The sequence below is a fragment of the Eptesicus fuscus genome, chromosome 2, assembly GCF_027574615.1.
Source record: "Eptesicus fuscus isolate TK198812 chromosome 2, DD_ASM_mEF_20220401, whole genome shotgun sequence".
Lineage (NCBI taxonomy): Eukaryota > Metazoa > Chordata > Mammalia > Chiroptera > Vespertilionidae > Eptesicus > Eptesicus fuscus.
In genome coordinates, this window is record NC_072474.1 from 44,176,082 (window position 1) to 44,188,829 (window position 12,748).

Sequence of the window (12,748 nt, forward strand, 5' to 3'; positions counted from 1 at the left end):
TTCTCAAAACTGCCTGGTACTGGCACAAGAACAGACATATAGACCAATGGAACAGAACAAAGAACCCAGAAATTGACCCAAGCCATTATGCTCAATTAATATTTGACAAAAGAGACAAGAACATACAATGGAGTCAAGACAGTCTCTTTAATGGTGTTGGGAAAATTGGACAGATACATGCAAAAAAATAAAAAAAGAAAAGAAAGAGACTAGACCACCAACTTACATCATACACAAAAATAAACTCAAAATGGATAAAGGACTTAAATGTAAGATGGGAAACCATAAAAATACTAGAGGAATCCATAGGCAGCAAAATCTCAGACATTTGTCATAGCAATATCTTTACCAATACAGCTCCTAGGGCAATGGAAACTAAGGAGAAAATAAACAAATGGGACTACATAAAAATAAGAAGCTTCTGCACAACAAAAGAAACCATCAACAAAACAACAAGAGAGCCCACTCATGGGAAAACATATTTGCCAATGTTAGATCCGATAAGGGTTTAATCTCGAACATTTATAGGGAACTACTACAACTTAACAAAAGGAAGATAAACAATCCAATCAAAAAACAGGCAAAAGACCAAAATAGACACCTATCAAAAGAGGACATACAGAAAGCCAAGAGACATATGAAACATGCTCAAAGTCACTAATCATCCGAGAGATGCAAATCAAGACAACAATGAAGTACCATCTCACACCTGTCAGAATGGCTGTCATCAACAAATCAACAAACGACAAGGGCTGGAGAGGATGTGGAGAAAAAGAAACCGTGGTGCGCTGCTGGTGGGAATGCAGACTGGAGCAGCCACTGTGGAGAACAGTATGGAGTTCCCTCAAAAAACTAAAAATGGAATATCCATTTGACCCAGTAATTCCACTTCTAGGACTATATCCCAAGAAAACAGAAATACCAATCAGAAAGGATATATGCACCCCTATGTTCAAAGCACCACAATTCACCATAGCTAAAATTTGGAAACAGCCTAAGTGCCCATCAGCAGATGAGTGGATTAGAAAACTGTGGTATTCCACACAATGGAATACTACACTGCTGTAAAAAAGAAGTAATTCTTACCATTTGCAACAGCATGGATGAGCATTATCCTAAGCAAAATAAGCCAGTCAGAGAAGGATAAATATCACATGATCTCACTCATTTGTGGAATATAATGAACATAAACTGATGAACAAAAACAGAACCAGAGTCATAAAAGCATTGAATAGACTGTCCAACCTATGAGGGAAGGCAGGGAGTGAGGGGTAAGAGATCAACCAATGGACTTGTATGCATGCATATGAGCATAACCAATGGACACAGGGGAGAGGGGCAGTGAGGGCATGTGCTGGTGGTTGGGGGTGTCTGGGAAGAGGTCAATGGGGGAAAAAGGAGACTTATGTAATACATTAAACAATAAAGAACTTAATTTTTTTAAATATATTTTATTGATTTTTTTACAGAGAGAAGGGAGAAGGATAGAAACATTGATGAGAGAGAAACATCGATCAGCTGCCTCCTGCACACCCCTTACTGGGGATGTGCCCGCAACCAAGGTACATGCCCTTGACTGGAATTGAACCTGGAACCCTTGAGTCCACAGATCGATGCTCTATCCACTGAGCCAAACCAGTCAGGGCAAGAACTTAATTTTTTTTTTTAAAGTAGATGAAGCCTTATAGTCTGATTTTAAAAAATGTTAGCTACCCTTTTTAAAAGTTACATGCATTTATATATTTTCTGAGTAATTTTCTTGTTAATAATGGGAAACAAAAATAAGTTTCTAAGGTTACTAAAAAAATTAATATATGGATTATCTCAGGTGGTAATGTTTTAACTTGCAATCCCATTATTACAGTTTTTAAGAATAAAACGTGTACTTTTTTTAAAAGTTACAGATATATACAAGGACAGTAATATTTTCAAAAGTTGAATCTTTTAGTGTGGCAGGAAGCAATATTTAGAAATCTGATCTAACACTTTAAATTAATTTGTTATAGCTCCCAGATTAGTCTTAAGCCAAGACAGGGCAGTGTTTAACCTCCACTGCCCAGGGGATTAATAAATAATATCCAGGAAGGATGGCAATACAGTGCCTTGGTACCCATCTACACACTGTTTATTGGTCACAGTGAGCATTAGAACAGAACACTGTTATTGAAATGCTGCAGATAATGTAAACTAAAAATGGGTCCTGTGAAAAGGACGAGAAAGGATATTACAGAATGCCAATCTAAGAGGAGACAATAGGCCTTAAGCTATAAATATCACAATATAACTATAGAATCCTGAATTTGCCAAGATCCAAGTTTACATTTTATGTGACAAGCGACTATATTAGCATACTTTTCAGTCCTTTGAGGTAGAATAATTTAGTATTTTAAGGCATATGTTGTGCTGGAACTGGCTCCTAGTGGCTGGTAGAGCTGACTGTACCCATTTATTTATTTCTCTATTTTGAAAGCCAGTCCATAATATTTACCAGAAAACCACTTGTTTTAACCATTCTATGGTTCTTATATTATCTATAGATTACAAGTCATGAATGTAAAAGGAATTTTAAAGTTTATCTAATCCAAACATCATAATTTCAAACAATAAGAACAGTGAAATAATTTTGCAAAAATCATGTACTAATAAAAGATCCACAATTACAATTCTGTTTTCCTGATTTCTAATCCATTTCTCTGCTTACCACAGATAGAGGAGGGAGAGGACACCAATTTCAACCCATTACATACTTATTACAGGACAACCTTAGGTCAGGCCCTGTGTTCTATGATGTGTGGGATACAAAAAGGAAGCACTGAAAATGTTGATTAAGCTCATTGTTGACTCTATGATGTAGAAGTGCCACTGAGTATCAGCTCCTAGCAGATGACACTCACTAGCCCTACCATATCTTCCCATAAAATAAAGATCTTTTTAAAAAAAGAGAGAGATGCAAGGCCAAATTTGACCTTTAACCTTTGTCTTCTATATCTTAGCCAGGGACCAGGCTGAAAGAGTCGGGAAAGTCCTGGTATCAGTGTCCCAGTGTGGAAAACAGAAGGGGACCAGCAGAGAGTGGGAGTGGGTAGTTAGTTTCTAGTCTATTAATCATAGAAGAAATGGAGATCATTTAGGTCATTTATTAACTTAAAATTTTATTTTTATTCTTTGAGATAAACTATCCTGATAATTCTTTTCAGATAGCATATCTTTTCTAAGATTACCTTTAAGATCATTAATCATCCCATGTAGCCTGCATTCATCCCCATGGACTCTATATAGGGTCAGTCATTAGGGATCAAAAAGGCATGTGAGGATACAACTACTGGATTGAGGCCAAATGAAATGACAGGGTAATTTGCACAGTGGTGTGCAATCAAGGAGAGTTGTCATTTGTTTGTTTGTTTAAATATATTTTTATTGATTTTGTTCCTCCCTGAGAGCACACAAGTGATTCAGCTATCTCCAGGGCAGGTGAAACCTTACCTCCTCTATGACGCCTTTCCCTCGAATGGCAGAGAGGGAGAGAGAGAGATAGAAACACCAACGATGAGAGAGAATCATTGATCAGCTGCCTCCTGCACGCCCCATACTGGGGATCAAGCCCAAAACCTGGGCATGTGCTCTGACTGGGAATCAAACTGTGACCTCCTGGTTCATAGGTGGATGCTCAACCACTGAGCCATGCCAGCTGGGTGAGAATCTTGTGTTTTTTTAATGGGTAGTGAGGAGTAAAAGCAATCTCTACACTCATACATTATTCTTAATTACATATGGCAACCCAAGATGACAGGATAAAACATTGCATCTCTGTCCCCCTCCTGCCCTAGCCTGACAGCTCTGCAGAGGCCTTGCTGAGATTTGCCTTGGGATGAAGGCCTACCCTGAGCAACTGGTGTAAACAGGCAGAATTCTTTCCAGGGATTTATCCCTTTGCTTGCGTATAGCAAAAAATAAATGAAAGTTATCACAAAATATTGATTCAGAGCTAGGAGATTAGTTTCAGTTATTTACTTTCCCAGATTAGTCGGACAGAGACTGATCAGTGTTAGAAAGCTTTTAACCCTGCTTGGGGGCTACTACAACTCAATGGCTGTCTAGTCCCACCAAAGTGTGGTGTATCTGTGTTTTGTTTGTAACAAGATTTTTTTAAATATCAACATGCCTTATTTTTAATGTCAAATAGTCATTTTGATTTATGCCACCCTTTGGAAACTAAAAGTCACAAGATGAGTGTTTTCCTGATAACAAGATCATTTTTTAAATATCCCTCCCTTTTTTACATTAAATTAACTAATATGAATCCTAGCCAGATCAACTCTAACAGCATCCCAGGTAATAGAGAAGGACTACTTCAGATTTCAGAAATAAATATGTCTGTATATATTTATCTGGCTGCTGGTTAACTAGTACTTTATAAAACCTATTGGACATGAAAAGTGCTGTTTGGGCATTTGAGCACATTTTCCAAAATATGTTCACTTTAAATCACATTTTTTAAACTGTGTATGTGTAAGTGAATAAGATAATTAGGACATGAGTTTAATAAATAATTTACATCTTAACTCATTTCAAAATAGATTCTGGAAATGTCATTTTTAACATGAATTCCATGCAGCAATGTAACAACTATTTACAATTTCAGTGGTGACTTACATATCTTACATAAAGCAAGATGTTACCTACTTATACAGAAATTACCCCATAAAATGACACTACCTAACTATAACAGGTGCCCTATAAATAATTGTATGATATTCTGAAATGACTTTAAAACTGCCCCTTTTGATTAAGTGCAGCGATATCAAAATTCATGTTAAAGTTCATTATGTCAGCCAAATTAATTACATTAAATTGAGAAGAATGAATTAATGAGGAAATTATTTATTGTAATTATTTAGCCCTTTTAATTAGCTTGTCCTGCCTGGGACATTAACTGAGCATTTTAAAAAACATGCTAGGCATTTATTGTAAAGCCTGATTGAAATTTTATATGAGTGTATTACTGGGTGTGTACTTTATTACTTATCAGCTAGGACAAAAGGATAATTTTGATCATTAAAAAATGATCAAAACGCTCAATTAAATACCTGGTGCAAATTAGTTGTTTAAAAATAACCAAATGAAAACAGTAAATTGTAAAAGGGTCCCACTGACAACTCCAAAGGCTGTAATTTCGAATGTAGACCTTTTTCCTGACACTTCTTGGCCCCAGGCCATGTTTTTGTTCCTCCCTGAGAGCACAGGAGTGATTCAGCTATCTCCAGGGCAGGTGAAACCTTACCTCCTCTATGACGCCTTTCCCTCGAATGGCATGTGTGGTTTTGTTTTCCCAGGTCTCGGAAGGTTGGAATGAGGAAGAACTGTGGACTGAGGTTTCAGGTTGGCTGGTAATTGTTTAGTGTTCATGTTTGAGAAGGGTTGAATTTTCTCAAGGATCTTTCATTTCCTAACACTAAATACCCTTAAGCCCTCCAGAATCATGGCAAATCCTGCTTCCATTTAGGAAGCTCAGCCTCCACTGTGGCTGCCTTCAGAGCAGGGTGTCCCAATCTCCCATGCCAGAATTTTACCTCCAGACTCCTCGAGAATAAGAAAATATGTTCAAGATCCCAATTTTATCATAGTAAGAGTAAACTGTCCAATAAAGTAGCAGGATACAAAATAAATATTCAGAAGTAAGTTCCATTTTAAAAAATATATATTTTAATTGATTTCAGAGAGGAAGGGAAAGGAAGAGAGAGATAGAAACATCAATGATGAGAGAGAATCGTTGATTGGCTGCCTCCAGCACACCCCCTACTGGGGATCTAGCTCACAATCCAGACACGTCCCCTTAACTGGAATTGAACCCAGGACTCTTCAGTCCACAGGCCGACGCTCTATCCATTGAGCCAAACTGGGTAGGGCAAGTTTCATTTTTATATAACAATAATGCACTATCAAAAAGAGAAATTAAGAAAATAATCCTATTTACAATTGCATTAAAAAAAATACCTTAGAACAAATTTAACCAAGAATTTTCTATTCTAGGAAAATTATAAGACATTGAATAAGTTGAAGAAGATACAAATAAATGAAAGCATATCCATACTTACGGATAGAAAGAATTAGCATCATAAAAATACTACCCAAAGCAACCTATAGTTTTCATAAAATACCTATCAAAATACCAATGGCTAGAACAAATAACCCAAAAATTTATATGGAATCACTAAAGACCCCAAATAGTCAGAACAATCTTTAAAAAGAACAAAGTTGGAGGAATCACGCTACCTGACATGAAACTATATACTATCAAAACAGCATGGCACTGGCATAAAATCAGAAATATAGATAAATGGAGCAGACTAGAGAGCCCAGAAATAACCCATGCCTTTATGGTTAATATTTAACAAAGGAGGCAAGAACATACAATGGGTGAAAACAGTGTATTCAATGAATGATGTTGGGAAAATTTGAGAGATACATGCAAAAAGTGATACCAAACCACCTTCTTACACCATGCACAAGAATACATTCAAATGGATAAATACTTAAATGTTAGACTTAAAGCCATAAAAATCCTAGATGAAAACATAGGTAGTAAAATCTTGGACATTTCTCAGAGCAATATTTTTTCTGATATATCCTGGGCAAAGGAAACAAAAGAAAATATAAGCAAATCAAATTTAAAAAGTTTTTGGAAACCATCAACAGTAAAGGAAACCATCAACAAAATAAAAAGACAGCTGACTGAATGGAAGAAGATAATTGCCAATGATACATCCAATAAGGGGTTAATATCCAAAATTTATAAAGAACTCATACAACTCAACACCAAAAAAATGAATAATCTAATTTAAAAATGGGCAGAGGACCTGAATACACACTTCTTCAAAGTGGACATACAGATGGCCAATAGACATATGGAAAGATGCTCAATGTCACTAATCATCTGAGAAATGAAAATTAAAACCACAATGAGATTATCATCTCACACCTGTCAGAATGGCTTTCATCAATACCTCAACAACAAATAAGAATTAGTGAGGATACAGAGAAAAGGGTACTCCAGTGCACTGTTGGAGAAAATACAGATTGGTGCAGCTACTATAAACAGTATGGAGGCTCCTCACACAATTACAAATAGAACTACCTTATGACCCAGCAATTCCACTTCTGGGTATATATCCCAAAAAGTCCAAAAACACTAAATCAAAAAGATATATGCATCCCTATGCTTATTGCAGAGTTACTTAAAATATCTAAGACATGGAAGCAACTCAAATGCCCATCAATAGATGAGAGGATAAAGAAGTTGTAGTACATATATACAATGGAATATTACTTGGCCATAAAAAATGAAATATTACCATTTGCAACAACATGGATAGACCTAGAAGGTATTATGCTAAGTGAAGTAACTCAGAGAAAGAAAATTACCATATGATTTCACTTATACTATGTGGAATCCAAAGAATGAAATCAATGAACAAACAAAACATAAACAGCCTCAGAGATGCAAAGAACAAACTGATGGTTGCCAGTTGGAAGAGGGGTTGAGGGCCTGGGTGAAAAAAGTGAAGGGCGTAAAGAGTGTAATCAGTCTGCCACAGTCTTTCCCTCTGCAAGGGTTCAGGAATCTGGAGAAGGGCTGCACATAAATGGATAAACTAGATAAGAAATATACATTTGGAAGGCATGGGGGAGCCAGGGGAGGATTCACTCTTGTGGTGAGCTCTCTGAATGTCTGGACCCAAGGCTTTTTATTCACACATTTTTCCCTTTAGCAAAGCAGATATTCATATCAAAGGTAAGGTTTGGTAAACAATAAAGGATTCTTAGGCCAGGGGAATTGGCCTCAGCTGTTCGGCAGCAGGTAATAATATGCAGATCTTCAGCCCTGCTGAAGGTGTCCATCAGCCTTCTGAGGACTTTTCACATTTATTATGACCTGTTGGACTTAGCCTCCAACATCAGTCGTTACAAAATAATCATGGGAATGTGAAGTACAGCATAGGGAATATAGTCAATTGTTGTTAGATAGGACAAAGGTCAAAAGCTTGGGTAGTTCCAAATATTATTTCTTGCTAAATGTTAAAATACAACACAGTATTTTGCAAATGCAGCAATAACAGGATAAGCTGACAGGAGCTCAACTGGAGGAATGTGGCCAACTACAGAGAAGAAATCAACCCGTACATAAGCAGGCAGAGCTGTGGATAAGAATCCATCTCCTTTACTTACTGCAAGTTAAATAAAACTACTTTGCAACCACCAGGTCTCAGTTTTGAATAGACAACTCAAGTGGCAAACCCCTTGAGTTCAGTAGCAATAATATTGTAGTAGCTATGTAGGATGCCAAATAAATCCTTGAAATATCCAGGGGATCACTTCATAAATTGTATAAATGCCTAACTGTGCTGTATACCTGAAACTAATCCTATATAATAAGAGGCTAATATGCAAATCGACCAAACTGCTGGGCACTGACCACCAGGGGGAAGATGCTCAACTCAAGAGTTGCCCCCTGGTGGGGGCTCTCAGCCAGAAGCTGGGCTCATGGCAGGGGAACATCCCCTAGGGGTCACTCACTGCCAGAGGCCGGGCTGAGGGAAACCCACCCACCCCCCTGCCCCCAGTGCACTGGGCCTCTAGTATAAAATAATATTGAATGTCAACTGTAACTAAAAATTAAAAAAAAAAGATCATAGGAGACTGTAAGCAACAAGAAAAACCAGGAAGAAGGAAACCAAAAATCAGATTTGAATTATGTTTGCTCCTGGCACTAATAGGGGTTAAAGAGCAGCATTTTCAGAGTACAGTCTGAAGAAAGGGCTGATTGTAAAGGCAGAGAGTGCATTTCAGCAAGGGGAGGAGCAGGGTGGGAGATCCCAAGATTGTTCAATCTGCCAAGAAGCAAAACCTAAGACACAGCTCCTCCCTTCCCAGGAAACGAAACCGAAAGCAGTGCAGACTCCGGCAGCAGAGTATAAGAGAGGCTAACACTTCCTGCAGCCACCTCTGCGGCCAGCGGTTCTCCTGTCCCTGCCGGAGCCTCATGATGGAGCTCAGCCTAACCCCGGCCAGGCATCTGGACAAGTTCATCGAAGACCACCTCCTGCCAGACACGCCTTTCCGCAGGAGGGTCAAAAAAGCTGTCAATGACATCTGCAGTTTCCTCAAGGAGAGGTGTTTCCAAGGTGCCCCGCACCGTGTCCGGGTGTCCAAAGTTGTGAAGGGCGGCTCCTCGGGCAAAGGCACGGCCCTCAGAGGCCGCTCTGACGCCGACCTCGTGGTCTTCCTCAGCGAGCTCAGAAGTTTCCAGGAGCAGTTGGATCGCCGAGGGGAGTTCATCGGGGAAATCAGGCGACAGCTGGAAGCCTTTCAAAGAGAGACTGGAGTGCAGTTTGAGATCCAGGGGTCTCGATGGGAGAAGCCCCGCGCGCTCAGCTTCGTGTTCCGGTCCCCGGAGCTGGACGACAAGGTGGAGTTTGATGTACTGCCCGCCTTTGACGTCCTGCGTCTGTGGCCAGCAGGTCCTGAGCTGCACATCCACGAAGGCTACAGACCTGATCCCCAAATCTACGTCAAGCTCATCAACGAGTGCACACGCCTGGGGAAGGAGGGCGAGTTCTCGCCCTGCTTCACGGAGCTGCAGCGAGCCTTCCTGCGGCAGCGGCCCACCAAGCTCAAGAGCCTCATCCGCCTGGTCAAGCACTGGTACCAGCTGAGCAAGGAGCAGCTGGGGAAGCCGCTGCCGCAGCAGTACGCCCTGGAGCTGCTGACCGTCTACGCCTGGGAGCGTGGGTGCAAGGAGACCTGCTTCAGCACCGCCGAGGGATTTCGGACCGTCTTGGAATTAGTCGTGGGCTACCGGCAGCTTTGCATCTACTGGACTAAGTATTACGACTCTGAAAATCTTGTTATTGTTCAATATCTGATAAGACAGCTCAAGCAACCCAGGCCTGTGATTCTGGACCCAGCTGACCCTACAGGAAACGTTGCAGGTGGAGGCGGCTGGCAGCGGCTGGCACAAGAGGCTGCAGCCTGGTTGAGTTACCCTTGCTTTAAGAATTGGGATGGGTCTCCAGTGGGCTCCTGGGACATAGCGCTCCAAGGAGAGAGCGAAGATAGCTGGACATGCGCCATCCTCTGAAGCCAGTGCGTCTTAGGGGACAGGGCTCCAGAGTCATGTGGGCCCGCCTCCTCCTTCCCCGGGGGGCCACTGTTGATTCAGAGAGGATAGAGGACTGCACCTAGCCAGCAGTGAGTAGGACAGACCTAGGACCAAAATCCAGGTCTCCTGACCCCACCCTTCCCACTATTCTGTGCTTCTCTTCTTTCATCAGCCCGGCCTCACCCCGCCTATTCTCAGACAACAAGAGAAAGATTGTGTAGACAAAAGAGGGAATTCCCAGCCTTGACTTTCTTCTGTGTCCCTGGTGGGAGGGTTTCAGTCCCATTTATTATCACTTGCAATAAAAATAATAGCAAAAAAAGAGAGTAAATTGTCAAAAGACCACCTTGAGAAAAACAATACAATAAATGTTTCAGAAAGAGGAGAGAGAACCCATCGGCCTGCGGATTGAAGAGTCCCAGGTTGGATTCCGGTCAAGGGCATATGCCTGGGTTTGCGTCTTAGGGGACAGGGCTCCAGAGTCAGTGGGTGGTGAAGGCTTGGGGGAGAGGGAGAGCAATGGGGCGGGGGGGACATATGTAATACTTTCAGCAATAAAGATTTATTTTTCAAAAATGAGAACAGAAAAAAAGAACACCCTCTTTTAACAATCATCTAAATTCTCTTTTGATAGAATCTGGCAGTTTCAGCTTTGCCAATAGCCATCTACACTTAGATGACAGAGATTAACTTTATTTCCAATCCACTCTTTCCTTCAGTTTTATCTCCCTGCTCCCTTGCAGCTCTCTCCTGGACTTCAAAGCAGCTGTGTGGTTTGCCTTTCAGAAAATCAATGGCTGGGAGATGAAAAGCAGCTCTTGTTTATCTCCCACCTGCTGACGGTGATTCTGCTCAGTAGCATCTGTGTGAGATCCACTGCCATTTATCCTTGCAGAGGGGAGAAGTAAATGGATTACAAACTCAAATCCCACAATAAGGAGAGAGTGATGCCCATTTTAAATGGATAGGATCCCATCACATGCAAATATATTCATAAGAATAAGTAGAGTAATGGAGTCCTGGTGTTTAGAGTATAAATGTAGAGTGTTACTGGTTGTGACCCTGATTTTTATTTTTTGAAAGGCTATGTCTAAACTTGTTATGTGTGGGATCCCTTGTCACGTCCTGCGTGTTTCAGGGTTCCTGTTCAGGTCTGGTTTCTGGAGAAGGCCGCAATCAAAATGAAAAGAAGCTAGAAAAGAATCAATTTGGGTAAATGGGGGGCCAGGCGGGAGCCCACCTCTAGTGGGAGGACTACTCATGCTCTGACCTTTGCTATCCCTTTTATTAGGGTTCTGAGATACACCCATTGCCCTTAGGCAGGTAATTCCAGTAACAGACAGATTATCTTATCAATAAGGGTTTACATGATTATTTGGTGGGGAAGTTGCCTCAGTTACCATTGTCTCAATTAGATAGGGAGTGGTTGGCTCTGACCTTTAGCTTCAAGGTTGACCAGCCTTCCCGGGTTCCCTTTTCACATAACTACCAAGTGACAATGTTCGGTTTCTGGCAGTTATGGTGTTCAAAACTTTGTAGGTGGTTTATCACATTCTCTAATAAGTACCTGGGAAGTTATTTGAATTTAATAGGCTTTAAGGATTATGACTAATAAAGGCATTAAAAATTTGTGCCGGTGGGTGTCTATTTCTACATCCTCTCTAATATAGGAGTAATATCCAAATTAACCATCACTCTGAGACACAAGCCACGCTCACCAGCCATGCCCATCAGCCAAGCCACACCCACCAGCTAATCAGAGTGAGTATGCAAATAAACCCAACCAAGATGGTGGTTAATTTGCATACATAGGTGCCATGAGCGGTCCCCCTGCAACGGATGGCAGGGAGCTGGGGTCTGCTCTGGCACCAGGCCGAAAACCTATGGCAGAGGCTTTTGGCCTGGTGCACGAGCGGACCCCCTGCGATTGATGACAGGGAGCTGGATGTCTGCTCCAGCCACAGGCTGAAAGCCTCCGCTGGTGCACGAGCCGACCCCCTGCGATCGATGACAGGGAGCTGGGGCTTGCTTCAGCCTGGTGCACCAGTGGACCCCTTGTGATCGATCGCCTGGGCAGGGAGCTGGGGGTCTGCTTTCGGCCTGAGCAGGAGGGGACCCCCTGTGATTGATCGTAGGGAGCTGGGTTTCTGCTCCTGCCCAAGAGGCTTTCGGTCTGGGCAGGCCTGGGCAGGGGCAGAGCCGGTGATCAGAGGGAGCTGGAGGGGTCTGCCCAGGCCTAAAGCTTCGGCCAGAGGCTTTAGGCCTGGGCAGGACCCAGCCCGTGATTAGTGTGAACTATAGAGGAAACATCTTTTCTGACTGTACATTGGCTAAGCTTCCTGTATGCCACTGGTAATATTCTTAGTAACTTGGGTAATAAGAATCCAAAAAGGTGATCTAGGGTTTTTCCACCACACTTCTGGAGAAAAAAAAATGAAGGTCCGCTGCTGGAAGGCTAAGAAATGTCATATCCTGCCCTAGCCAGTTTGACTCAGTGGATAATGCCTGGGCCTGCAGACAGCAGGGTCTGGGTTCGATTCTGATCAAGGGCATGTACCTAGATTGCAGGCTCCTCCCTGGCCGGGGCCC

At 41.6% G+C, this 12,748-nt stretch overlaps 1 protein-coding gene across 1 annotated transcript; it reads left to right on the top strand.

The window, feature by feature from the left end:
• Positions 1–8,993: 8,993 nt before the first annotated feature.
• On the top strand, positions 8,994–10,666 carry LOC103293910 (2'-5'-oligoadenylate synthase 1-like). Its single transcript, XM_008150308.3, has one exon. The coding sequence runs from the start codon at positions 9,041–9,043 to the stop codon at positions 10,136–10,138; it is 1,098 nt and encodes a 365-aa protein (XP_008148530.2). The 5' UTR covers positions 8,994–9,040; the 3' UTR covers positions 10,139–10,666.
• Positions 10,667–12,748: the final 2,082 nt, after the last annotated feature.

What these genes read in the sequence shown, in the direction of transcription:
- LOC103293910 (XM_008150308.3), top strand. Translation starts at nt 9,041, where the DNA reads ATGATGGAGCTCAGCCTAACCCCGGCCAGGCATCTGGACAAGTTCATC.